The sequence below is a fragment of the Oryzias latipes genome, chromosome 3, assembly GCF_002234675.1.
Source record: "Oryzias latipes chromosome 3, ASM223467v1".
Classification (NCBI taxonomy): Eukaryota; Metazoa; Chordata; class Actinopteri; order Beloniformes; family Adrianichthyidae; genus Oryzias; species Oryzias latipes.
In genome coordinates this window covers 25,568,749-25,596,572 of record NC_019861.2, presented here as the reverse complement: position 1 = coordinate 25,596,572, position 27,824 = coordinate 25,568,749, and the positions used below count along the sequence as shown (strand labels likewise).

Here is a 27,824-nt window from a genome sequence, read left to right as displayed (position 1 = left end):
ATCTATAAACAAAATGTAGGGCATGGTAAACATTCAAGGCTATTACACTGTCACTTAAAGGGGCATTCACAAACACACTCAGGCAACAATTGAAACAACTGTACATTTATAAAATCTGCAGTATCAAAAACTGTACAAAGGAAAAGGCTGTCAGAATACAGACGGTTCATGTTTCTAGCACAGTTACAAAGATCATAACAACTTTTTCCCAGCCAGATTGTGAATAAGTACTTTTCTTTACATTAAACAAATAAGAAAAAAAATATACATTTGACATTTTGGTAAAAACTTACTGGACAATGAAAAGAACTTCTATAAAAAGTTGCCAGAAATTTTACACAAACTGCAAAGACATGAGCACTGGCGTGCAGTAAGAAACTCTAAAAAGGTAAAATAATGATCCAAGCTAGTCTCCGAAATGTATCCACTCTTTCTCTAGTTTGTAATCTGATGTTGAATCAGAGCAAATTATGATTGGCCTTGATGTACTTCAGAAAAGAACTAATGAAGGTTGCAAGAAAGGAAGATCAACAGAGTCTCTGCTTTATCTGCTGCCATCATGAAGCAGTAAATGAAAGACTAAAATTAATTAGTCTTTCATTTACACAAGATTATTGTCTTCAACATCAATGCATACAGAAATAAACATCTGTGCTTTGTCCACATGTGATATGGTAAAGTATTTTAGTGCATTCCTTCTCTTTGGTGATATGAAACTCTGAGCTACTCTGAGTTTGAATGCCTGTTGCGGTCAGATGTGTTTGCCAGTCAGAAAGAAGAGCGGTCGGTCCTCTTTGGCGTTGGCGGTTTGGAATTCATCGCTGAGCCTGAACCTCCACTCCTCCTCCAGCTCTAGCCTGCCCACCGTCTGCCTCAGCGAGCTCCGGTCTGCACTGATGACACACAGGGTGGCACCTGTAGGAGATTTGAGGGTGGGGGGCAGACACTTTTTTCATGACGTAAAAATAAGGAAAACAAGTTGAAGACGTTCAAAACATGGATCTGGGCTTTAACATGTTAGTGTGAGTTTATTTGAACATCTTTCTAAATGGCTTTTATTTATTATTGTTTTATTTAAACCTTTAAAAAGGCTGATAACGGTTTTGTGTGCAAATATAATCTTGACTTCTTAGTCAAAGTTAGACATTTTATCTAATAATTCAATAGTTTTTACTAAGGTTATAACTTTGGAATTCTTTACTAATTAGTAAGAATCCAATAGTCTAATAATGTAGCTGTTACTCTGCAGGACTGTGATTCAATCATGTAGGAATATTATTAATCATAATAAAAATAAATCATATCAAGTCTGTCTTCTTTCTCATTCGGCTTTTCCCATCAGGGGTCGCCTCAGCGAAACAACCTCTCTTTTTGAGGACGAGTCGCATGGTTAACTTGGCAATGTTTTACACCGGATGCCGTTCCTGACGCAACCCTCTCAATTTAACCGGGCTTGGGACCGGCACAGAAGCAGAGAAGGGAATAGGGAGCAGCCCGGATTTGAACCCTGGTTTCACGGACGGAAGGCGCCACAAACCAGCACGAGCTAAATTGGCTCCATATCAAGTCTGTGATCATCTTGATTTAACTTTATTTAAGAGCACAATTTCACACATATTCTTTCCTGATGTGTTTACGGTTTTCTGCTTTACCTTTGAGGAAGGTGAACTTCTTGAGGAAGCCAGATGTCACAAACGCATCGGCAAAACAGAGAAGCAGTCCACTAAACAGCAACCCTGTGGTGCTGATGTTGACAGAGTGAGGTCTGGAACTCATAAAACACACCGTTACCTGCAGGAGGGAAGCAGTCTGTTACGCTAGCACAGGTAGAGGGGGTTTGACCTGGCAGGTTAGGTGTGAGAGTCCGTACCTCAGGACCCAGGTTGAGGTAGCAGTCTACAGACAGAACTGGGTTTGCGTAGTTCTTGATGCTGAGCGGAAACAACTTCTGGCTTGTGTGCTGGAGGTACTTTTCCAAAAGGAGCTGCGCCGGTGTGGCCAAGAAAAGATGCTTGCTGTCTGGGGCACAGATATACTGTGAAGGTCCCACTGAGGTGGGAACATCTGTCATCTGGAGGAAATTCAGGTGAGAGAAAAACCTGATCAGATAATTTTCTTCTAAAAACTGACGTCAAAACAGTTTGAAAACCAGCGAAGAAGAAAACAGAGAAATCAAGCTGCTTGTTTTGTGATTCAACTGTTGAAAATAAAGTATTTCCATAGAAAATATCATAACAAGAATAAAATCGTGTGACTATCACTTTTTTTTTGTTCTGTTGGCCTCTGCTTATCAAAGAAAAACTATGAAGATGTGGCTGGAGTGTTTATGTACCAGATTGACTTTTCCCTCTATGACTCCTTTGTACAACCCTATATTAATAAATGGACAGGAAAAATCTAAATATATTGACTGTATCTGTTTAAGGGGCTCACCCAAGTTTCTTCTAACACTGCGCTCTCACCGAGCTGGGAAGTCTTTGTAAACGCGCGCATATATGCACTTTGGGCTTTCGTGTTCAAAACTCTCACACTCATGCGTCGCTACTCAAGTTTTTAAGTTCATTTGGCATAAAATGCGCAGCAACTGAATACGCACTGAAAGTTAAACCCGTTGAACTTTGACCAATCAGGGACTCAGCTTTTGTAGTTTCCTTTTTAATTCATGGAAGTGCAAACCGTTTGAAGATTGATCATGGAGAAGAAATTAATCATTTTGTTTTGTACCCAGCCAGAATTATATGAAACCAAGTCTTTCATATATCAGAATAAAGCTGTGAAAGGAAAAGTCTGGAGCAAGGTTCATGACATTTGCACCACTTAAACATTATATGTGACTTTAACTCTTGTCAGTCCATGCCAAAGGTGTTCTTTTTGTAAGTAAACTGTGGTTTTTAGTCTACCGGTACGTCCTGTTAATGTTTCGTGCCGGAGACACTGCATTAGTTTTATTAACAAAATTGCCAATCCTGAAAAAACTACTGAATGTTTTGGTACTACATAAGGAGGTGCAACAAGATGTATTGCTTACAGGAAAAAGAAAATCATTATTTACCTTTATTATTATCTTAACATATTCAAAATCACTTGTTTCCTTTTGTCTCTTTTTATAAGTAACTCATTCAATTCCTTTTTTATTCAAATGTTATTTTTTATGTGACAGCTGCTGTTAAATGTTTTCTCCATTTGTACCTTGGTCTTTATGATAAAGGTTTTGTATCCTCCTATAGTGATCTGCTTCTTCATGACGCTGAAGTTGTTGAATCTGCAGACAATGAGGCCAGCACTGTGCAGCCTCAGGGTGAAGTCTACGTCATGGCAAGTGAAGCGGTTCTGGTCATACTGGACGTTCTGACTCCGGTCAACATTGAGGAGAAGGAAATCATAAAGGTGACCCCTAAAGAAGGGCTCCCATCTTTTACTCCCTAGTTCAAAAGTAAAAAAAAAAAGAGATTGCAACCTTAGATTAGTACAAGAAGGTTTTAAAAATAATAACCCCTTTAACACCGGAGCTTAGGCTTCGGTGTTTACATTCTTTTGATTATTGTTCACAGTAATGAAGTAATTTATGCAAATAACCAATCAATCAGCTGATTCTGTTGGGGGAAAAAAACGTATTTGCGCCATTATGCAACACTTCACGTTAGTAATGTGTCGCTGTGCAAAACCGATACGAAAAGCTGCTTTTCTCCGCGTCAGAATGAGCGGTCTCACATTGATCATGTAACCAGTTGAAGATTTATGGTATGTCAAAGAGTGTCTACATTTAGGTGTCCCCTGCGACATCTCCGGTGTTAGAGGGTTAAACAATACTTCAGAATCATTCGGAAATCCATGTTTGGGAGGATAAAAATGTGTCTATAAAAAGCTAATAGCTGCCAGTCGTTTAACTGGTCTGTTTGTGTTTTAGGTAGAAATGTCTTAAATTAAGTTTTGTTCGAAGGTTAAGAAAGTACTTTCATTTGTAAGTGTTCTTCTGTCTTTAATGTTCTGGGTTCTGACCTTTAAGCCCACGGCTACTCCACTTCCTGATGCCACACAGGCTGTATTGGGCCAGTTCCGGACAGGCCTCCATGTGTTGAAGGACCTGCTTCAATGAAACTGCATGCTCCACTGGTCCACTAAAAACAGCAAGGTTAAAAAGTATAAAGTACTATACAAATAAAGCTAACATCTTCAACTGTGACATCTGTAACATCTTCAACTCTAAAGTTTACAGTGATAGAACAATAGACTTGATAAAAATATTGTCATTCAAGCACCTAACTACATCAAATACCTCCGTGCATCGAGGTCCACTGCATTCCACATCACGCAGGAGTCATCTGCAAGGATGATGAAGGGCCACACATCTGCTGGACTTCCTCCCTCCAAACGCCGAGTGCGCTCCAGTTCCAGGTTGTGATACGAGAGCTCTTTAATCAGGAAATGAGCAGCACCTGCAGGGACAACAAAAGCTGGTTATTAAGCTGATCTTTCACATCTGGAAAGTTATGTTTAATTTATGGATGTGTCCACACTGTGGGGGAAAGGTACAAAAATCTTACATTAATATAAACACACATTAATATAAATCAAATTTATAAGCAATCTTTATAAGCATAGTGTTAACCAGCTACGAGAATTCAAAATTTAACTCAACAAAAAAGACAACAAAAAAAGAAAATTGTGAATTAAAACCAGTAGAGGGAATGCATCATAGGTGTTCCCACAAATACCGATTCCAGCTCCGTTGAAGATGGTGGGCAGGACCAGCATAATGTGGTTGGGCCAGTACTTCTTGTAGACGGCCATTTCATACTCCTTCACCACCAGAATGTGCAGATGTGAGGCTCCGTCCATGGCGTGATACAAGTTGAAGAGACCATGTTCATGGCGGCCTGTGGTCGGGGTAAAGATTGGAGTCTTAATGCAGTCTGGATTCTGTAAACAAACAAAAAAAAGCAAATTCTGAAAACATTCCTTAAGCATGTTAATTTAAAGTAATCAAAGTAAAACCAAATTCCACTTCTATTTTTTTAACAATGTAAGGAAAATAAAAGGAAAAGGCTCTGTGGTATATGTATCATCAGAACATTTCTACAAAGTTTGATTTAGTTACAAAAAGTACCGGTAGTTTGTAGCTTTACAAACAGTGCCACCTAATGGACAAATCAAGAATTACACTAATATCATAAAAACGTACAATAGTCGTAGCTGAAAGCTTTAAAATAAACTCACATCCTAATATTTTACCATTATTTAGTTGTTCTCGGTGGATTCAGTTAAATAAACTGGTATACAGCATACTAAGAGCAGCACAAATTATTCATAAATGGTGGCAACTAATGAAAATTCTACATTATTCAGGAGACCAGGCTCTATGGCAGTTAGTTATGTACAGATTTACACAAGATTTAAACCTCTGAGGCAGAGATTCTGTGTTTCAGTGTGGAAGAACAGACCTGTTCAGAAGCCAGAGGTAGCCTCATGCTCTCCAGCTGGCCTCCCTGTTGGCTGAAACTGAAGTAGTGCTCTTTGGATTTTGGAATGATGAAATACAGTTGGATGTCTTCTCCCAGCAGCAGATGGGTGAATGTGAAAGCATGCAGTGTAGACTCATAAATCTGAAGGTTGTTAACAGAAAAATGTCATTTATTTACATTGAAAAACAGCTTACTTCTTCAAACCAAACTCTGTTATCCTTACCTGATATCTGGGGTTGAAGCCTAAGTATTGATGACACTGTTCACAGTGATGGTAAGTGTTGTAGGCTGCATACTTGGACAACTTAATTCTGGATGTCCGCCTGCGTAGGTAAACATCTTCCTGTCGCAAAGGATTTCCTTCACAACAAGTGTTTTAGATTGCATCAATACATGGCCAAGGGAAGATCAACCCATATAAAGTTATGAAAAGGCAGCAAACAAAATATTTGTGGTAATGCATTAGTATCCCTGCCTCAGAGCTTACTTTCAGCAACCGGTTTATATCCAGGGCAATATATGGAACTGATGTCGTCATATTTAGCATCATGGATGATGTAGTCAAACGGCATTCTCTTCATTATGTCCATTTTGGGCCAAGGAGCATTAGGTGGGTGAAACTGCACACACTCAGCCTGGACACCTTGATTTACAAAGACAAGTGTGTTTCATATGAGTTTACAGAAACAAGAAAACCCTTTATAAGCAGAATAAATAACATGAAAGTTTGTTTTGTATAGCAAAGATACTGACTGTTATTGATGTCTTCTTCATCATAAATATCCACCTCCATAAGCCGGATCAGCATTCGAGACAGAATCCCCAGGAAGTGCAAGTATGCTCCTGTCTTACCCACCTGACCATGGACAAAAACAAGAAGACATGCATTGGCATTAAGTTCAAGAAAGGGACATCGTTGGTAGTGACAAGATCTACAATAAGGGATGACATACAAATCCATACCTTTAAAAAAAAAAAAAAAAAGAGTACATATCACTCAAGATGACACAAAGAAAAATGTATTTAATGCATACATACATGTCATACAGAGAATGACAAATAACAAAAGCACACAAAACTATGGGTAATTTTTCGAATATAAAAATGTGATTGGGGTAAAAATAAAATAATAATGGCAAAAAAGTAAAAAAAGTTAAGTTAGGGGTACCTGAGGGGGTCCACTGAGCAGAAGTCTGCGAGGGTGAAAGTTGTCGCTCCTTCCTTCAGTTCGGTTGCTGCTGTCCATATGGTTGGATTGAGGGACTGTCCACTGACGATAATAGAGTGACTGCTCTGTACAGGTCATCATTTTACTCAGCAAAGGTCTGCACACCAAAGAAAATCGCTTTTCCAGTCAGTATACCAACAGCGTAAAGGCTGGTAAAGATTATATCAACAATATGTATAAACCACTCTTCTATATTTGTGTAATGAAATTATAGACGCATGGTTTACCTAAAGCTGCTTGCCCATGCAACATAGATGTGAGGCAAGAATGAGGTGCAGCGTGGAAGCCCACTGCTGTCACTGACTGTGATAATGTCATAGAGGGCACGAGGCAGGAGCACAGAGGGCGGGCGACCCACTCCTCGGGCCCATGAGCAGTTCTGATGGGGAGAGGAGGCCCGCGGGGATGAAGAGTCTGACGATGTGGATTTAGGAGGCATTTGATGGGAAACAGGTGCCTGCTGGGAGGGGGGACAGATGTTAGCCTGGACTATGGCTTGGGATAACACTTGAATTTGACTTTGGGACTGTGAGTGCATCTGAGAGGTGTAATCTTGAACCTGAGCTTGGTTTTGAGGTGCTGTCGGAGCATACGGGAAGGACTGAGATGAGGGCTGGGGCTGAGCCTGTGCTTTTGAGAGAAACGGAAGAGTGTCAAACGCCCCCTTCTGGACATTTGGAGAGGTGGTGCTTTGTGCAGGGACACACTCAGCTGCACTCTTTTGGCAGGAAAGGACTGGCTGGGTGGACTGCAGCAGAGTTTCTCCTGAACAGACAGGAAACCATTTTTTTTAAAATGTCATTTTAGTTTGTGCAATTGTTTAGAAACAAAATTTAGCTAAAATGTACGTAATTGTATTGCTACTGTTATCTGACCATTCTCCTGCGCCTCCTCCTCCTCGTTGTCAGTGCTGCTGAGTTTTTCCGGTTCCGGATCACTTTCAATCACATCACTTCCTGGTCCAGGTTTGTGTGGAGGTCGAGACTCTGCCTTCACCAGATAGGCTGCCAGTCCCAGTTCCTGCTCAAGAGTGGTGCGGTGAAGGTAGGAGCAGCTGATCACTCGGAGGTCACAGTACTTCAGAGACCTGTGTCAAACAGTTGCAAATATTCTCAGTTTAAACTGATTTCCTGTAAAAACGCCAAAGAATTGCTTTTTTATTGTGAAAATCTGCTGAGTTCTGAGTGGGCACCTGGGCAGGGATTCACCCAGAGGCTCGGCTCCTGAAAGAATCAAGATGCAGGGAAGAGCCTCCAACTCTAAGTAGGTATGAGGAACCCAGTCACAGTCCTGGTCCTTTAACCATGTCTGAGGAGCAAAAGCATGCAAAAATACACATTTCTAACTGTAGGAGGTGCTTCAGGTAGCGCAATATTAAGATAAGAGACGTTTTCATAAATCTCGTTGTTTCTCACCTTAATCTGGTTGGTAAAATGTTGTCTGATGGTCAGAGTCTGACTGGGATTCCCCAGAATAATTTCGAAACAATTCTCCAGATCGAGCTGCTTTCTCACCCTGCAGAGCCGCCGGTGGGCCCACTCTGCCAGCGCTAAGGAGGGGATCCGCAGCAGGACCATGTGACCGTGATGGGAGGGGCACTGCTGTGCGGCGGTGAGCAGGGCTTGCACGATTTCCATCGTTTCCACAGAGGTGTGTTTGTGGAGATTGTGAGAGCTGCTGATTCTGCCAGAAAGGGCCACCAAAGCCATACAGTAGTGCTGGATCAAAACCATGGTGCGAATCACAGCACTGTGCAGCTTAGGAAACCTAAAAATCATAGGGAAATAAAGATTGCACAAGTTGCCTTAAATGTCTTTTTAACTTGAAAGACTATCAGGGAAACTGCGAGGTAACTTCACCTTTCTTCCAGGGCTGAGGACATGCTCTCAAAGGAGGAATCATAACGCAGCAGAGGCAAGCAGCCACCCGAGCGAGTCGTTTCTAAAAGCTCCGACACCCCAAAATAGCGTGTCCTTTCATGATACAGGTCCACGTCCTGCACACACAACCCCATAGCCAGACAACTTCATAGCAAAGAATTCTACTGTATCTCTTATATATTTAAGTTGAGTTTTACTTACATTACTGAAAGCAGGAGGCCAGTGGATCTCATTGTATGGGCTAACACGGGTGCACTGAGTCTGCAGAGCAAACGGGAATGAAGTGACGTGGAGAATCAGGATGTTGGCCGCATCTTTCACCTGTTGAGAATTTAGCAGCAGATCCACGAGACCCAAACCACTGTCTGGGCTGCTGCAAGATGAGCTGAAGAGGTGAAGAGAAAGAGATCAAATGAACACTCCTGTTTTCCTGCTTTTATTTAACGCCAGACTAAAAGAATAACTTAAAAAGACAAAACCTTTGGCCTTAGTTTTATTTTAAAATACAAACCTGCTAATATCCCAGTGAGCGTGGTCATGAACCAGGATATAGAGCGTGTATGGGTTTCTATGTGCTTCCTGGGTGAGGTTGTCAATCCGTGCTTGAGCCTTTCTATCCATCTTCACTACATATTGCTCTGGCTCAAGCTTAGACATACATTCTTGATCAGAACTTACAAGGTCCTGGAGGACACCTGAAAAACCCAAAGGGAGATTTCTTTTCATTCATGACAATCACAACAAAACAAAAACTGCTTAACTGTTGTGGGTTCAAATATCTGGGCAAAGGTAATTAATGAATGCACCCTTCAGATTTAAAATATTGAAGATTACTGACCAGAGTTCCTGAGATGGAAAACAGTTTGCTGAAATGTGACCTCTGAGGGCGGTACTAGGATGAGGAAGCTGATCCTGTCAAACGAACCAAGGTCCAGGTTCTGTGTGCTGGAGTCTGCGATGGCGCAAACGTGAGACAGGAGCTTTCTGGCCACTGCTAGCTGGATGGGACGAACCTCACGCCATTCTGCAGAGTATTCTACACACAAACACATGAATTCAAGATCAAACATACCCTCACCAGAAAAGCAAATAAACACAAAGATGTTTATGCATTATATTCTGAAGCATGTAGGGGACAGAGTTGCTACCTGAACAAGAGTGTTTGCTCTCTTTAGGGCTGACTTCATCTTTTGAAGATTGGGTTTGAGAATCCTTTGAATTAGGTTCTTTTTTCGGGCTAGACATGTTCTCCTCAGGACACTCCTGGTTTCTGGAAAGGGGCAACGCTTCATTGCTATTTGCAGGGTTGCTCTCCAAAAGTTTATCTATGTCACCATCTGACAAATAAAAAAAACATTAACAAATTATCCCCACATATGATTAAACTCTCTGATGGGACAAAAGGATTGACAGATACACTTGTTATGTTTGGTAAAAATCTTCTTTTTTGAAACGTGAAGCCTTGGATGACCGGTGAAATGTTTCAAGAAAGAAGATTTTAGGTCCAGATGCCATGACCGAACTTCAAGACATTTCCTACATAAAAGAGAACCTTTTTTAATATTTGTTCAATAAAAGAAAAATAAATGTACGTTAGAGCAAATTATTGTGAATTACAAAAAAACTTTATCTGCTGAAAGTAAATAAGTAATCCATTTCTCTTCACAAAGTTGAAATTTCTTTTTGTAAAACACCTTTAAACTCCCCGACAACACTCACAAATAGAATCCCGACAGAATTTTTTTTTTTAGATTGAATAATACATTCAAAATTCACAATTTCCATTGTATATTTCTGCTTTACTCAAATCCAACATATTGGTGTTTTATTCAGCTAGTATAGGTGAATCGCAGCTTTTGCATGTCAGCTCAAAATGTTTTTGTTCACTAGATTTTTCCTTTTGCTGAAATCCTTTTTCCATCCACTACATTTGATTATAAACATAAAGTCAAAAACTCTAAACTAAACCAAGAAATAAATATAATAATATACAAGTATGACATTTCTGATTTTTTTTAATGTTTTTAATTTTATTACTTTTGAATAACTTTGACTTCCATACTCCAATATCACATAAACCACTGACTTTATATTAGCGCCTCAAATAATCTAATATATATAGTTCTTTAAATAAGTCAATAACAACACAATCCCATACTTTTTAGCTATACTTTTTACTAAGACATATTGGCAGCAAGAATTTGTTTTGTGTATCTTGATGGAGTTTGAACTGCTGCTACAGTTTCATCTCTTTACTTCAAGTTCACACTGAAGTGTTCCATGACTTTGTTTTGTTTAAGTTTACGAAATTGGTCTGCAAGAACTTCAGTGCTCTTTAACTAATGAGAATTTTGTTGCAGCCTCACCTGTCTGTGGCCAACATTGATAATAGTTTCCAGAGTTTACAATATTCCTCAACATTAATATAAACTATGTTGTTACTTTCATTTAAGTGAATTCTCACAAATAAAACACTCTTTAATCAGTCAATAAACAACTCTAATCTAAGCAGAGCACAGACCTGATCCAAGAGACTTGCAGAAGTGGATGAGTTCTTCTGCAACGCCTGAAGACAACTGCAGGTTGATTTCTTTGAGCCCCTCACTGGGAGAGAACATGCTCTCTGATAAGGCACGGCACTGGTGCTTACCTGCAGCAGAGATAGACACACTCAGCAAAATCTTCACTGCTTAGTTCCAACTGTATTCATGAAAAAGACCCAACCTGTGACCACCACGCATGACTGTGTTTCATGCCCTGGTGTAGTGACAAGGATGACCACATAGTTGGTGTTTTGAAGCTTTCCTTCAATCAATCTGCTGAATGTCTGATCGAGTCCTTGAGCCAAAGACCTGACGTCCTCCCCCAGCACCACCACACCCTCCCCACTAGAAGATGCAGCAAGCTGGGCCAGCCAGGGAAGCTGACTAGGGGTTAATGTTTGTTGGCTCTGCAGAGAGATCTGTTGCAGGTGGCCAGGCAAAGAAACAGGAGTCTGGAGGAAATCAAATGGCAGAATTTGGTCACTCAGTTAGTTTATATTCTTATTGGTGATGGAAATCATCAGTGACACTCTGTGTTTGTTCCCATGCCTGACCTCAAGAGTATAGTGTCTTCCTTGGACAGCTGGTGCCTGAGGCTGCTGGAACTGCCTGATTTCACTTAAGTGGGACTCCCTCCATGACCTCATGAATATCTGCTCCAGGTCCTCAACCAAGGGCACCTGCTCAGGGCCTGGCAAGAAAAAAATTGTGACCATAAAGTTGACTGATTGTTATTTTCATTTAGCCAATATTAAGAAAAGAAAAAAAACAGCTAAATATGTTTTTTAGTTAAGAAACAAGTTCCAGAGACCGTGGACCTTTCTATTTTTTAACAGCACAGTAAAGAGATGGATGATGGGAAATGGTAGAAAGTCTTACTCTGTGTCAACAGTCATGCCCACAACTCAGAGGTAAATTTTCTAATGGGCTACTGCTGCTCTGCAGAAAAATTGTTCTAAAAAACATTTTTTTTATTTATTTTTTGCTAAAAACAGAATAATCATAATTAAAAGACCACTGGGAACGCTTTTACAACAGATGAAAAGATAACCGGAGTGTGACTTTAAACCTTGTGCTGTCCTAGGCACTTTAACATTGGGAGTTGGGTCATCTAGACCCACTAGAGACTAGACAGTGCTCTGAACCTTTTTTCTTCAATGATTTGTGAACCTCACTGGTGTCCATGGATTACATGAAATCTTTCCACCTTTATCCACCTTTCTCATAGTAGGGAGAACACGTCAAAGTAAGGGTGGGGTCATCTAAGATAGCACAAGGGTTAAATACTTTTTTTAATCATGGCCAACCTAAATCATTAATGAAGGACTAGTTCATGCTGAAAAGAGGGTTTACACTGACCGAGCTGAACCAGGTAGTAAATGGTGAGCAGAATCTGCATCTCCGTAGAGAGTGGCTGAATGGGCGAAGGCCCATAGTGCTGGTAGATTCTCGGCAGTGTTTGTGAGCTCATGTAGCAACTGTGGAGCAGAGAACTGACCAAGATGTCTCTCACGTTGCCGGTCAGCTGAGGAAGAGGACCATGTCCTATGCAAAAAAAAAAAAAAAAGCAGAAATTTAATGGAAATAAAACATAAAACATTTGCATGAAAAAATATAATTAGCTTGATTTTTCTTTTCTTTCTTAAGCTGCTCCTGTTTTGCATTTTCTCATGTCCTGCAGAGAACAAGCATGACTTTAGATAAAAGAATCTACCTTATCAATGAAATGTAACACAAATGCTTTGACTGGTGTTTTGATGGGAGGGAGGCTAGTTGAATAAATGCTACAAATGCAAACAACAACAAAAGTTGTTCAGAATCAGATGGTGGGAAAATGAATGTCTGAGGGCACTGAAATAAGATGGCAGGGGTCACGGGAATGGCAGAATCCCAAAAGCATGCTTTAAGGAGGAAAAAACAGGAAACAGAAATAAAAGCAAATACACATGTCCACCTACCAGATATTTTGATTGAGAAAGAGGCTCATGGAAGAAAATAAAGACCAAAACTCTAAAAAGCATTAGTTAGACCATCTCTCAGAGTTATTTGACTCTCTTATAGGTATAAATATATCTTCAAAGTTTTAGTCATTTGGTTTTAGGGTAGGGGTACTTCAATCACAATTGATGTGTGGGTAGGTTGTGGTCCATCTAAAATAAACAAACATAACAAAACCAAAACAAATGTGTGTGTATATATATATATATATACACACCATTTATTTTAAAAAATTGCCATCAGCCAATCCCATTGAAGTATGTCGCTTGATTGATATGCGGAAAAGCCCACTTTCTCCTAAATTTCAGGAAGGTTTGACCCTTCAGCTCCCAACTCTTCACTGTGGACGCAGCTGCTAATGTGCTTTATTTTTTTCTTGACTGACCCGAGGACAGTCACTCAAAAAGAACACTGTAAGAGAATGCACACAGGTCGTTTCTTTTGTCGGCACACTGTGTGCTGCAGCGCCGCTGGGATGACAAATACAAACACACAGGTCCAATTCAACAAGCTTTTGAAGGAAAAATGACAGAGGAACTTTTTATCATGTCTAAGTTTATCAATTTTAATCAAAAGAGTTTGATTAAGCCTAAAATCTGCTTTTCTTAGGATTTTATAATACATGATTTTATACAATAAATTATAACATTTCTCGTTTTAGGGGGACCTAGGTCCTTTTCCTACAAACAACTGTTTCACCTTTTAATATGACAGGTTGAAGTCTGCAGGTGTGCAGCAGCTGATCAGGAACTGTGACAGACAACTGTAGAGGGGGAAAAATGGCGGCGGACGGCTGTGATGAGCTCTGCAGAGATGGAATCTCTTAAAAAGAGAAAGTGAATAGAAGAACAGTTATTTAAATTGGACAAACAACACAGAACATAAATAATATATACATCAATCTAGTATACTCTGTTGCTCTAATTAATATTAATTGTTTAGTTAAATATTGTACCTGATCTGTTGCCATTGGTGACGACAGAAGACACTGATAAGGTGGATAAAGACAATGATGCTGGTGGAGACTTCACAGTGCTTTCCTGCAGACTGTTGGCGGATAGGTCAGGGGACCATCCTTTGTGTCTCTTTTTGGGAGGTCCAGCATTTGTATGGGTAGCTTAATAAAAAGATAAAAGATTTTAAAACCAGTTTCAGATTATCTTTTTGTTGATTTTTATTTTCTAATTTTCAGTGGTTTAGTTTTATGTGTCAATTTAGAATATTTTTCAAATGAAAGGGTTTTCTATGAAGCTCGGAATGGAAGGTCTTCTTGAGAATAGCTAACGATTTAACAACTAGACTCGAAAATGTTTAAGGAAGGACTTCTGGTAATTCAGCAAAAACAAAGAGTTGTATTTTAGTCGTGCTTTTATCTGTCTTTCCCTCTCAAGTATCTGCTGAAATGCAGCTCGAATTCACACACATGAAAGGTTGACCTGTTCAAAGGGCAATTAAAAAACAACAGGGACAGGAAGGAAGCTTCCCTCACAGAGAGAAACCGCGAAATAAAAAAAGGACAAGACAGCGAGGGAATTTTACAACCTCGTTTATAGAGGAGGCAGACTGAGGAGGTTTGGGGAGAAGGGAAGAAAAAAAGAAAGGTAGGGTTTTAGTGCCTCAAGTGTTGGCAAATAAAAGCAGGGAAAAACAAAGAGTAACCCCCAACACATACACAGCACAGTTTCTCTCTTTCTCACACACACCAACACAAAAACCCACAACTACAGTCCCTAATGATTTGATCTTCCCAAAAAGAGGTGTGAAGATACCAAAGGAAGGGGTTTATTAAAAAACTGCAACCTGATAATATTCACACACACCGTCTAAATGGAAAAAAGAGAATACTTTGCAGCACAAAAAACAAGTGAAAGACTTTATAAAATCTAAACTAAAAGTTGCAAATATTCTCTGTTGCAATTGCTTTGTTTCTTTAAGGAATATTTACAGTTAAGTTGCTGTTGAAATTTGAATTTGTTCCACCTTAAAAGTATAAGAAGAAACCTTTCTGTCTTGATGATGAATAAATGGGAAACTTTTATTTTAGAATCACAATAAGACCATTTGACAAAATTCAAACCTTATTAAATAAATGTATATCTCTGCGTCTTACTGCAGACACTCCATTTTGAATTTGTGGCTTAAAGGGTCATAGTGCTGAGGGATCAGTTTTTGTCTGGAATGGAGATCGATGACGATTAAAAAGCAGGAGAACAGACAACAACTAAACTTAAACTTACAAAGCAAAACATTAAAGGCAATTTATGACAAAGTTGAACCTGAATATGTCATTGAAAAGGGCCAAAAATGGCCTTAAACATACTTAGGGTCAATTAACTCAACGCAAACATTTACATAATTTTTTCAACAATTTTCATAGTTTTGCTATAACAAAACTGTGAATCTTATAGAAGAACATGCTTGTTAAAAGGCTAAACCTGCTTTATTATGTACAATGTTTTAAAGCCTCTAAAACAGTTAAACTCACAGCAGGTAAAATTAGTTCAGGACTAAAATAATAACTGCCCGTCTGTCAGACAACATGCCCATTATAAAAGTGAATAGCTTGGTACCTGGAGCAGAGGACCTCCCGGGCTGGTTTAAAGACGACTGAGCAGAGGAGGGAGCACTGTGGTTGCCGTTGATCAGTGTGTGAGCCAGATCTGTTGTTTGTTGGTCCACATGAGGTCCTGCCACTTACAAATTGAAACAATTCATACCAATTAGAAGCATTAAAATCTGTAAATATTCTGTTAACAGTGTGGTTATGTTTATATGATCTGCTCTGTCTAATTGCCTCAAAAAGGGACTTTGCTGTGTAAAAAAATCTGCTTATTTTCAAACTCAAAGCTGAAGTGTGTTTCAGAACAACCACTTTTTTTTTAAAACCACACTTCAGCAGAAAATGCGGTAAAATGTCTCTGGCAGCATTCACACTGCAGGCTGAAACGTCCCAATTCCTATTTCTTTTGCCCCTATGCGACCTGTATCTGATCTTTTCATGACAGTCTGAACAACACAGATCCGATCTTTTCAAATGTAACCCAGGCCACTTGGGTATGTGGTCCTGAATCCGATCCGTATCTGATCTTTTGAAATGCGACCTCCGTCTGAACGGCCAGACCACATGTATCCGACCCATACGTCATTGAGACGCTACAAACGTCATCATTCTACGTTGAAGTAGGCGGGAAAGAGAACATAAACATCAACCATGGCGGACGATGCTGCTGAGACCAGTCAGTGGAAGAGAAGCAAGGTCCCCGATTGGATTAAAATTTGGGGTGACAGCTGTATTCAGGCCAAACTCAAGGGCTCTTATTGCAACCGGGCGGTTTTTAAAAAAAATTCCAGCGAAATGGCCGAGTGTGGTGTTGAACCTTTCCAGAAATGACTTTTTTTTCCCCTTTCCGACCGTGGTCAGAAGTGCGGGGGACCGAAGGCGGATCCTCCTTTGTGGTTCACTTCCCCCTTCGACCCTCAGATTCTCCAGAGCGGGTTAATAAAGAGTCAATAGCAGTTTTTCTGGGGGGAGCCTTCTTTTATTATCGTTCTCCTTCCTCCGTAACACACAACATGAATGCACTGCCCCTCTCACTACCCTTCAGAGAGGAGAGAGCACGTGCAGCGCAGTAATCCCTACAGCGCTATACGCGCTCTCTCCTCTCTCTTACACACACACGCGCTTGTCCCCAGCACATACACATCCCCATTTCAAAACAGTGCGTACAGATGATCCTGGCTCCAATGCCTTCTTAAAATCAGAAGATTGTAATTGTGCTGGCTCCTTTGGGAAAACATTAAATACAGCAAAAAGAGCTCTGCTGTTGACAACACTGTAGTTGACATCCATTGTTAATGTTAGCTACTTCCGCAAACAACGAGTGACGTTGTTCACCGTTGAGTGCTCTTCTGCACATGCGGGTCACTTCTGGGTCATTTCACGGTAACACAGGAGATCACAAAAGTTCACATTTAATTGGAAATGTGAACGGCCTTGCAAAAAAATCAGATTTTTTCTAAATAATTGGAGTTGAGCATTAAGCCCTGCAGTGTGAACATAGCCTCTGTTAAATGTCCCGTTACCTGCTGTTCGGTAAGTTAGCGCCATGTTTGGTGGCTGTTCATGGGATGTTAGGGTGCTTTCTGAGTGAGTGGGCCTTATCGGTCTTATTCGGCCATCTGAAACAAAAACAAATCTGTCAAACTTCAATATGCAAACACAGTGACCCCTCTGCAATTTTGTGCTTTAAGGTTGTTTTTTATATGTGGGGCTTGAAGCTTTGGTCCTCACGAATCCTATGAGAGTCTGTTACTGACTTCTAAAACACAGCTCCTAGTAAAAGCTAAAATTATAAGTATTATTAACATGATTGTTATTAATGAGAAATATGCTTAGGAAAGCTTGAAGAAAAAACGTGAAGGTACTGAAAACGAAATAAGTGGTATGAAAGGCGTTTAAGACTGACAGCATTTATCATGCTGAAATCATGATGGTCACTTTTTTTGTTATTTTTTGACTTTGAGCATTTCCGAATCTGAAAGAAAAAAAAATATGGTTCGATTTTAGTGTTCTTTTTAATAATTGAAAAAAGATCTTTGTCTACAAACAGAAGGTTAAAGTAGGTGAATAATCAGATAACTGGTGTAAAATAATAAGACTGCAGGGTCTTAACAGGAGGTATTCTTACAAACAATTAAATTGTTTCTTACTGTTCTAATCTTTCTAGTCACTGTGCTACTTTTTCCTTTTTCCTATATGTATGTCAACCAGTGCTGTATGCGATGGAGATGTCAATTTCCATGCGGGAACCTCCCAAATGGATAAATAAAGTTGTCTATCTATCTATCTATCTATCTATCTATCTATCTATCTATCTATCTATCTAGACTGACTTTTACCTATTCTAAAGATCCTGGGAAACAGTTGTAAAATTTGAAAATACATTTTTGTGTTCCTTGCTTTAGAGCAGGAACAGATCAAAGATCAGGAACGACAGAATTAGCGTAAGCGGCACATCAGACGGCTGGGTAGCTCGGTTGTGAAAGGCTACCGCGCAGGAAACCAGGGTTCGATTCCCGGAGGGAAGACCCTTAACGCTACTGCCTCCAGAGCGCAGTTCGGCTGCAGCTCACCGCTCCCCCAGCGGATGGGTCAAATGCAGAGAACAAATTTCCCATTGTGGGATAATTACAGTATAATAAAATAAAAAATCATTGGCATGGCCGACACATGGCCACCCCAGGGCAACCCCACTAGCCGCTATAAACTGTGGTAACATCAGTTAGGCATTTCATCCCAAATGCACAGCCTACAGTTGCCAAGTCGCTCTTATCATCTAAACCGCAGCCCCCACCCCACCCCCGCCCATGCGTGCGCAGACATCTGTAGCTATAGACGAGCAGCTGGATGCAGAACACGAATAAGACGGTGAGGGTGATCTTCCTTCGGGGTTCACTTCTGCCTTCGAACCCTCAGAGGCTCCAGAGCGGGTTAAACAAAAGAACCAGTCTCAGTTCTTCAAGAGGAACTTTTATTATTTTTTCCTTAACTCGAAAACACCGACAGACCACGCTTGTATGCTCCACACACTCACACGCGCTCTCCCCCCTCCCTTCCTGCATTGCACAAGCACCGGTTTCAGCACACACACACACATCCCAAAACACTACATTTCTTTTCACACCTGTTAAATATTTTCTGTGGTGTCTTTTAACAATCTGTTTACTATACTTTAGATAACCTGATCCATATTGTGCCCAAATACAATTGCATTGATGTGTAATGACATTTTATGAGTAGTTAAAAAGAGGATGTCCCCCGTCAGATGCACCTCGCATTTCATGGCACTATTTCAGGACTGGTGTGTTGTGTTACTGCAGCATTTTGATGTGTTTTTGACCTGTTTCCACAGAGTTACCTAAAGTCATTAGTTGATGCTTGTGTATGTCAATTTTAAGAGAATGGAGAAAAGTCTACATATATTCTTATTTTAAGAAGAAAAGTACAGCAGAAGGAGCGAAAGAGATAGGAGAGCAACAAAGGAGTAGTGAGAAGGAGGAAGATGAGACAGAGCAGCATGATCCGCAGCCAGCATTAATGACAGAAGATAATGAGGAAGACACACATGAGACGGCATCAGACGAGGGACAGTCTGCATCGTTGGTCAGAGACGCAAGGGAGAACTCAGCAAAAGGCCCTCGACCTGTTCTTGGACCAACAGGTGAAGTTAAAATGATTTTGCCCTTATAATAAAACTGTTTCATGTTTATTAGTCTGAATAGAAATGTCTACAGATATAATTAATAATTACCATGGAAGGGCATTATTATTATTTCACAACAACTGATTTGACTTTTTGTTCATTATAGATATCTCCCAGTCAAGAGCTGAACACCCCAAGCAGACACACCTAAGCATGAAATATAAACACAATAAATCAAAATATATCAGTAGGCATTGAACTTTCTGTTAGTTTTCTAAAAGCTGTTTTATTACATTTAGTAGAATGAATTTTAAAATTATAGCTCATGGTTTTTGTGTGCTACCCCAAGATTTAAAGTTGCCCCCTCCCGGCCACCCTCATGACAAATTTCTGGAGGCGCCACTGCGCCACATCCATCTCTTACCGTTTACTCTCCAGCAGATGGGAGCTCCTTTAACCAGGATGCCTTGCTTGTTTCTGTACAGGTGGTACTTCAGGTGTTTCTGTTTCTTCGGCTGCGTGCTGAGTTTCAGGTTAATGTGGTTGGAGAACTCAGTGAAATAGCGGAAACCTTTCTCTCCACACCCCATACAGTTTCCAGAAAAGCCTGTCAGAGTTTTGGGGAAATGAATGATCACAGGAAATATCAGCATGACCCGAGGTACAAATTCCTGTATCAACGGCAAAAATATATTTGCTTAAGTAAAAAGAAAACACATACAATCATTTTTCTTTCAGACTTGAAAGTTGATATTTGACTTATTAATCCAAAGCTCAGCAGACTCACCAAGCAGGGCGTTGCGACCCCGTTCGTCTGGCAGAAAGCGGTGATCCACTGCGCACACCAGCAGGTTGTCCGGGAGGGAGGGGGACTTTACCCCAACTAACATGAAGCCAGCGGGAACATCCAAGGTGTCCGACGCCAGCGAGGACAAACGCAGGTCTTTGCCAGCCTGACAAAAGCCTGCAAGGAGAACACGATGCTTCTTTACCAGAACCCTTTAACCACCAGAGATGCTGCTGGTGACACCTAAATAACACTCGTTTTACCTACCGTACCTTTTTGACTATTAATGCCAGGGGTGTCAGAATAAAAGCCTCAAGGGCCGGTTCAAACATGTTTGCCAACCAACAAGCCAATGAAGCTCCTTATTGGCTAAACACACTTGATCAGGGTAATCAGCAGCAGAAAAGGCGGGATTTCCGGAAAACCCTTTGTTGTGGAGTTTGACAGCCCTGATTTACGCAATCAATGTGAATCGGCTGATACCAACGTGGAGAAACCTGCTTTTCCCATCGGCTTTGCACTGATGTGAAGCACATTAATAACGTAAAGTGCTCTGTAATCACTAAAAGCCTCCGCAACAGAATCAGCAAATTTATGCTGATTGCGTAAGAACTTTACTATTGTAAAGTGTTTCATACCAGTGCAGGTCTGCTTTACTCTGCTTCAGAATCCGCTGGAATTAACAGAATTGCATGAAGGCTTGAAGAGCTACAGTAGTAAATAGTGTCAATACTGAAGCTAAAACTCCTGTGTTAAAGAGTTACTGTGCGTTAGCATACAGACCATCTGCGGTACAGCAGCCCTCGGGGGGTGGTTTCATCTGGTAGGGTATTGGTGGACTGTTTGACTCTGAGCCATCTTCGTCGTCTTCATCATCGTTTTCTGCTCGGCCTGCAAAAAAAATTTAAAAGAATATTTGCATGTTGGTAAGTGATCCTAAAATCCTAAATTAAACTAACGTTTGGAATCCAAACCGGAGAGGAATCCACGAGTTTGATTTTGCTCTCACCAAATGACTGCTCCGTCTCGAGGTACAGCTGCGAGAAGACAGGCCGAGGCACCAAGGTGTTCGACCTCAGAGAGGCCTCAATGGAGTTATGGAGGACCTCCTCGAAGCGAGCGCTTCGCAGCTGGCCTGCATAGGAGTTCCCCATCAGCGTCCTGCAAACAGAGCGGCACAAGATTTCACATCTCAAAGAAGGTTGTTTTTCTGTAGCATAAACTCTCCTGTGTGATTCACCGAAGTTTTTATTCAGTTTAAGAAAGAAGCAGAACAACTATGTTGATGCTCCTTTTAAAAAAAGGATATGGAAGGAAAAACAGATACATTTTTAATTAACCTCGTATTTAGATACACCGAAACTCAAAATCCTCTGACACTTAGCGAAAAAACATTCTCAGAATTTTTTGACACACTTACTGACAAAAACCTGAGCACAGCAAGTAATAGGCAGAAAAAGAATATGAAAAAATTCAGCTGTGCATTAACTCAAATACGTCCAAACAGGCTCAACCTGTGGTTACTGGTGCATGGCGTCTATCCCAAGTGCTTCATATAAAATCAGCTGCACTGACACAGTCAGGACATCCTGACCTAGACACCACTCCCCCTCTCTGTTTTTTAACTTTCCACCACGGTGGATCTCTCTAGATTCAGTTTCCTGGTTCCTTTGGGTGTTGACAGAGACTCATGTTTTTAAAAACTGGATAAATAACAAAAACAACAACAACAACAACAATAATAATAATTCTATTAATAATAATACAGCCAGTAAAGTTGGAAAATAAACAAACTGCTTTAGTAGAAACTGACATTTTAAGTCTAAACTCCTTTCTGTTTTGCACAGCCTGCAGCAGAAAACAAAGAACTAAAGGATCATTGGCAAAAAATTTCAAGATAAATTGATTTAAAAGGCTATTAAGGCATTGGATGGTCAGTGAGATCAAATAATTGATTTTACTGCAGTTGAGTAACAACACAAACTTGATTAAATTCCAGTAATACTAATGTTTTAATGCATGAACGGCTCATCTGTTGTAATAATAACTTCAGATGAATATCATATTATGACTGGTGAACTCTTTATGAGCACACAAAGATGACCAAACTAAGGATGGAGAAAGTACAGACAGTATTTTCTGAGCAGAAAAAGCAGCTTCTCGGGTCTCTAGTGTGTCTTAAGCGCAGCACACATGAGTCACATGCCACGCAGCTGCTGTGAACGCAGCATTTTAACACTGTCTCAATGACAGGGAAAGACTACCGGTATGTTAAATGTTTTAAAACTGATGTGCTTTAAAGCAGGTTTATTTTAGGAATGTTTTTTCCTAATCTAAACTCTGAATCCAGAAGAAGCTTAAAAACAATTCACAAGGTAGCCTAAATGTTGAGGTAAACTTGGACAAACAAACTGCAAGCTCTGTTTTTATTAAAATAAAGAAGCTACTTTTTATTTTAATTATTTTAATATATTAATTAAAGCTCCTTTAGTTTTGGAGTATCATTTTACCCTAGACAAATGGAATCTATTACTATGATTCACGCATTTTTACTTCAATAGCGATTATGGATTTATTAATTTCCTGTTGTTTGGAACGAACACAAACCCAGTAAAGCAGCTCCAGGTGTTAGCCTGGGATTTTTAGTCCCATATGACGGCATGAGTGCAGCGTGTGTGTGGGATGGGATTATCCTCACATTCCCCTCCTAAATTCACAAGCACATGGACAAAGATCTCATCCGCTGCACCCGGCTCCCGCACTTTCATATGCAAAGGTGCAGCTCCGATTTTTAGGGCTTTGCACCACTTCGCAGAGACGTGCAGAAAAAAAGAAAACACCCCCAGTGCCTTAAAGTTTAGAGGAAGTAATCCTGCCCCCCCCCCCCCCCCCCTTTTTTTACAACCATGGAGAGACAACACTGGAAGGGACAGGCAAAAGATAAGAGATCAGTAGAGAGGTGTTTCTCAATTCTTATTTGATGTTAACAAAAACTCAAATACTTTTACTAAATAGACCATCGGTGCAAGTCTGGAAAAATGTCTGCAAAGCATCCAGGAGAATAAAAACACTAAAGCACATTTTCTGGTTACAGATTCACCATAAAAAGCATAAATCTAATTGGAAGAAAATGTGGTTTCAAGTCAAAATTCCTAAAGAGCCCAATCTCAAAATTATTTTTGTTCCAGCTCAGTTAAGTCAATTAAAAAGACAACAATGTATAAAGCAGGACTAACAGACGAAAGTTAAACTTTCTGGGAGCTTTGTAGATTTTTTTTTCTCCCCCCACCGAATCCCCTTTTCTCTCTCCTTAACGTGGAAGTGGGAGATCCTTTCATCCCCCCTTCCTCTTCTTCCCCTTTTCTGCTGTCTTTCACCCTAGGGATTGAGACACTATTGTGGTGTTTTATGACCCCTTGAACCCATTCCCTTCACCCTCTAACACACATACGACCTCACACACAAGCATGCTGTTAGGATCTGTGAAAAGTCTGAGGGCCGCTGCAAATCACAAGGATTCATTGCTAAACCTAAAAATGTCCAAGTCAAGTCGAGTTTTTAAGCATAAAGAGTTACATCAATTGTATTTAACTAATGGAAAAGGCTAATTGGACAATATTTAACTAAAGTAGAGACTAAGTAGCTGTAGCATTTTGAGATAAAAATGTGAAATTAATGCATAATGAGGTAAATTCACAACATTAATTTGGCAAAGAAAAAACAAAAAAGAAACAATCTTCTCTGTTTTTACTTTATGCATTACCTCACTTTCTATTCAAAAACCCATAAATCCGTGTTGCATGGTTGCACACATAAATTATCTCAGCTTTTTTTTTTAAGGGCATGGGTGAATTAGTTTTGAAGGATGTCTCATGACAGCAAGGTCAAAGGTGAGCACAGATAATGTTTAAGTAAGACTTTGATGTCACCCACACTTGTCATATGCTGTCGCACGCACACACACAGGCACCCACACACGCTCTCCCGTGGTCTCTCGCCCAGCAGACACAAAAGACTTGTCTTCAGGGGGGGTGAAAGGTCAGCATGGGAGAGGTCAGATAAGAACCTCTGGCTTCTTCACTGTTAGTCAGACCCACATACCAGCCACACAAAAACACATGCAGCATCCACACCGCTCCCTCTTTAGGTTTAGTCTGACGCTTTGGATCCAACTGGAAGGAATCTGTGCAGATTTGTGAATTTGTCACCACTGTGGTGTTCAAAATCTCACTCCAATCATCATTTGATCTGTTGTACAACAGTTCCCAGTGGTCCTTTAATTATGATTATGCCATTTTTAGGCAAAAAAAAAAAGACGTGTCGATTTCTAGGACATACTTTCTGCAGAGCGGCAGTACTTTATAAGAAATTTCCCTCTGAGTTGTGGGTTGGACCGTTGATGTGGAGTGAACCTGCACTTATTTCTTATCATTCATTTCGTAACCCCAACCTAACAATAGCGGAGCAACAAAATAGTGAACAAAATCAGAACTGTCCAGCAGTAGAGTTTTGAGACAGATGCCAGCTCAGACCAGGAAAACCAAGATGTACATGGGTCTAGTCGTCGATAGGCGGATACTTCAGAATGGAGGGGAGCAGGGAGTTTGAGGCAGATTTTATGTATCTACAAGCTTTTTCAAACAGCACTTCTTCATGTTTCTAATTCACCGCGATTTGAATAAAGAAATACTCCGATATGCAATTTTAAGGTTAATCCCCCCCCCCCCCAAGTGTTTCCTGGTTTCCCTCACTAGTTGAGATCGGTGTTAGCAGATACATTCTAGAGTCACGGATTCAGCAACTATGTGTTTATGTCTGCGTGTGAGAATAGGATAAGATAAAAAAGCTGAGGAATGTCAAGCGCTGTCAGCTGCAGCAAAAAAAATGAAACTAAAACCTACTAAAGCTAAACGATTGAGCATAGAGATGTCAATCACAGAGAGGAACAAGTGGAGCCTCAGATGTGAGTGTAATTGATCAGTCGCCCTCAACAAATGCTTCTATTCATAGTTTGCTAAGCAGACACAGGATCGATGACCAACCAGCCAACTAGTCAGGAAACCCATCACCAAGCCATTCAGTAATTCACACATTGGCCTGACACTCAGCTCTACAACAGACATAAATATTTTTAACAAAGTACCATTTTTACAGTTCTTTTTGCTGGAATCTTCCAATGCAGAAAGCAGCAAAGCTCCGCCGGCTGGAAATGAGGTGGAATCAGAACAACAGTGTGTCCTCCACAGGTCACTCACTGTCTGAGAGTGAGTACTGAACAGCGTCTGTCCTCAGCTCTCGGCATGTTCCACATCTGCTTTGCTTGTCGCTCTGACAGCGCCCTTGCCAAGTTTTTGTTTTCTTCCCCCTCATTATCTGGCAAAAAACTCTTCAGGCACTTCTTGTGTTGTCTACATGCTCAAATAAGCTACCATCAGAAACACCCTTATAAGCATTTCTATTTCTATGGTTTCTGTCTTAGAAAAAATGACATGTGTGCTACTATGCAAAATATTTGATTGTTTTGCAATCAAAACATATTTTTAAAATGGGCACAAACATTTTTTAAGCAAAAGAAACACTAGAAAGCACTTTTAAGTATAATAATGCTTCTTAGAAGCACTCAAGAATAAAACACTCTGATTACCATAAGGCATTTCTTGGAACTAATAGTGAAAGTTAACTGTTAGAGTTTTTATTAATTTAATTTTATTTGTTTATTTATATCGTGCTTTTTTTAACCTAAAACTCACAAAATAAACAATTTAGGCTCACTTGCGTTATAAAATCACTAAAAAAAAAGAACAAATTTTAATCTGCTTTAAAATGGCAATAAAAACATGCAATTATACTATACACACAAACAAATGAAGCCTAAATATTTTTTCCAGATGGTAGAGAAATTGTATTCAGAGAAAAACTAAACTTGTTTTCAATTTTTCCTCTTTCAAACAGACGTTATAAAATCTCATTTCTAATCAGTAAGGATTTCTATACCTGTTTGCTGAGATTATTCTACAGAACTGGCAGCGTGACGCGAGTTTGCATAACGTCTTAAAGTAATTACGTGTTTTACCTGCAAAACTATAACTGTTAAAAATCAAAGAAAGAAAATAACAACAACATGTGCGCTCTTTCTTTCTCTCTTTTTTCTACTCACTTCTACGGTCCGGCGGAGAAGTCGACAAAGGAAACTTGAGGAAAAGCTGCCGAGCTCATCCAGTGACTGTCACCATGTCTCCAGCGCCAGATCTACGCTGGGACAGCATCACCTCTGATCCTCGCCAGGGTCGCCCCCCTTTTACTGCAGGAATGGTACGGTCCAACATGTTTTTTAAAATGTATTTTACTATTTTTAATCAAGTTTTCTTTTGCAGCACACACATCCATTCCATGTCACATTTATATTTTATTTTACTTCTTCAAGTTAACGTCATTTTTAATGGGAAATAAATTTGTATATGACCACGTTTTATTTTTGACATGCGGGTCAAACTAATGTATTTTGTTTCTTGGGCTCATACCAACTGGAGTCTTCTGTCTGTAAGGTATGACACCAATTAGTCAGCAAATGTGTTTAAAAACGTTTAGCTATTTGAGATTTAAATTTAAAGATGTTGGTTAGTTTTTCATTGTTCTCCTCTGATGTCCAAACAGATCAATGCTACCTGTAGGTCCAAGATAACCTTAACCTGCAGTTTTGTCAGGCATATAAGATGCAAAATATTTAAAATCTACAAAAAATCAGTTCCATCCATGTAAATGAAGATATTTAAAAACAATATAGCTTTCTAAATATGTCAAAAAACTGTCATGTGTAATAAAAATAAATTTTAATAAAGCTACTAAAATTCAATAAATGTCTTGTGTCAACCTTGAATCCAAAACTGCAGGGATATTTCACATGTTTAAGAATTGAATTATTACGAGGCAAACCAAAGTGTTTACAAAAACACTTTGATACATGTTCTGAAATGTAAGCATAGTTTTGATCACTTTTATTTTAAACCACAGACACCTGGAATCCAAACAAACTTATTCAGCCTTGGAAAATGTCAATGGAACATTTTTCATTTATTAAGTTAAAAATATGATCCATACCTAAATGTCTCTATCTGTGATATCTTCTGTACATTCAAAAGCCTCTTGGAAACTCATAGAATGTCAAATTTCAAGTCAACGTGGTGAAATAAGTCAATGGGCGAAAAGGAATTCTTTTAATTGATTTCTGTCGCCCTCTAGTGTTCAAACCTGAACATGCACCACTTGTATTTTCACAAGCTTGAAGTCATAATATTATGGGATGCAAAGAAATCGAAGCAAGGAAACTGTTAGAGTGTTTATGTTTTTAATCTCATACTGATTGTATTATTGTATGGAAATATGAAATACACAATATTTTTTAACAATTACTATTAATTAAATTATTAGTAATTGAATAAACATATGATCTTTATAGGAGAGAGTAAATGTAAAATAATTCTCATAGGACTTTAAAAAGAAAAAAAATTCACAATTTCATTATGGTTTTTGGTGACCTCAAAGAAAGTTTAAAAAAAATCATAATTTTGTATTTACAACTGTTTTCCTATATATTTGATCCTGAAGTTATAATATTGATTAGCCTACAATATTGATAAGTGATGGGCTGAGCAGCTAGAAAGCCATTGGTGTGGAAAATGCCAAAAGACTAAATATAGAATGCTGATCAGGGACAAAGGCTCTG

At 39.7% G+C, this 27,824-nt stretch overlaps 1 protein-coding gene across 3 annotated transcripts; it reads right to left on the bottom strand.

The window, feature by feature from the left end:
• Positions 1 to 89: 89 nt before the first annotated feature.
• On the bottom strand, positions 90 to 26,353 carry greb1 (growth regulation by estrogen in breast cancer 1). 3 transcript variants are annotated; one of them, XM_011492600.3, is made up of 35 exons: positions 26,259 to 26,353; positions 21,111 to 21,262; positions 20,885 to 20,992; positions 20,102 to 20,278; positions 19,739 to 19,921; positions 17,195 to 17,290; positions 15,682 to 15,804; positions 14,067 to 14,228; positions 13,811 to 13,933; positions 12,473 to 12,658; positions 11,668 to 11,804; positions 11,295 to 11,565; positions 11,092 to 11,220; positions 9,719 to 9,907; positions 9,409 to 9,606; positions 9,082 to 9,265; positions 8,772 to 8,955; positions 8,550 to 8,686; positions 8,106 to 8,457; positions 7,883 to 7,998; positions 7,566 to 7,777; positions 7,250 to 7,455; positions 6,918 to 7,150; positions 6,631 to 6,787; positions 6,216 to 6,318; positions 5,950 to 6,105; positions 5,686 to 5,822; positions 5,442 to 5,603; positions 4,716 to 4,920; positions 4,277 to 4,436; positions 4,000 to 4,118; positions 3,190 to 3,422; positions 1,871 to 2,071; positions 1,653 to 1,791; positions 90 to 915 (listed from the first exon to the last, which is right to left on the bottom strand). In XM_011492600.3, the coding sequence occupies exons 2-35, from the start codon at positions 21,253 to 21,255 to the stop codon at positions 752 to 754; spliced, it is 5,787 nt and encodes a 1,928-aa protein (XP_011490902.1). In that variant the 5' UTR covers positions 21,256 to 21,262; positions 26,259 to 26,353; the 3' UTR covers positions 90 to 751. The 3 variants fall into 3 exon arrangements, with proteins under 3 accessions (XP_011490902.1, XP_020555377.1, XP_011490919.1); XM_020699718.2 differs by having other exon boundaries at positions 6,918 to 7,147; XM_011492617.3 differs by lacking the exon at positions 17,195 to 17,290.
• Between the last annotated feature and the right edge of the window lie 1,471 nt (positions 26,354 to 27,824).

Coding starts and splice junctions, on each gene's coding strand:
- greb1 (XM_011492600.3), bottom strand. CDS start 21,255: ATGGGGAACTCCTATGCAGGCCAGCTGCGAAGCGCTCGCTTCGAGGAG. Junction 8,458..8,549: donor TCCTCAGCCCTGGAAGAAAG/GTGAAGTTACCT, acceptor TATGATTTTTAG/GTTTCCTAAGCTGCACAGTG. Junction 4,921..5,441: donor TACCTCTGGCTTCTGAACAG/GTCTGTTCTTCC, acceptor GTTTGTTTACAG/AATCCAGACTGCATTAAGAC.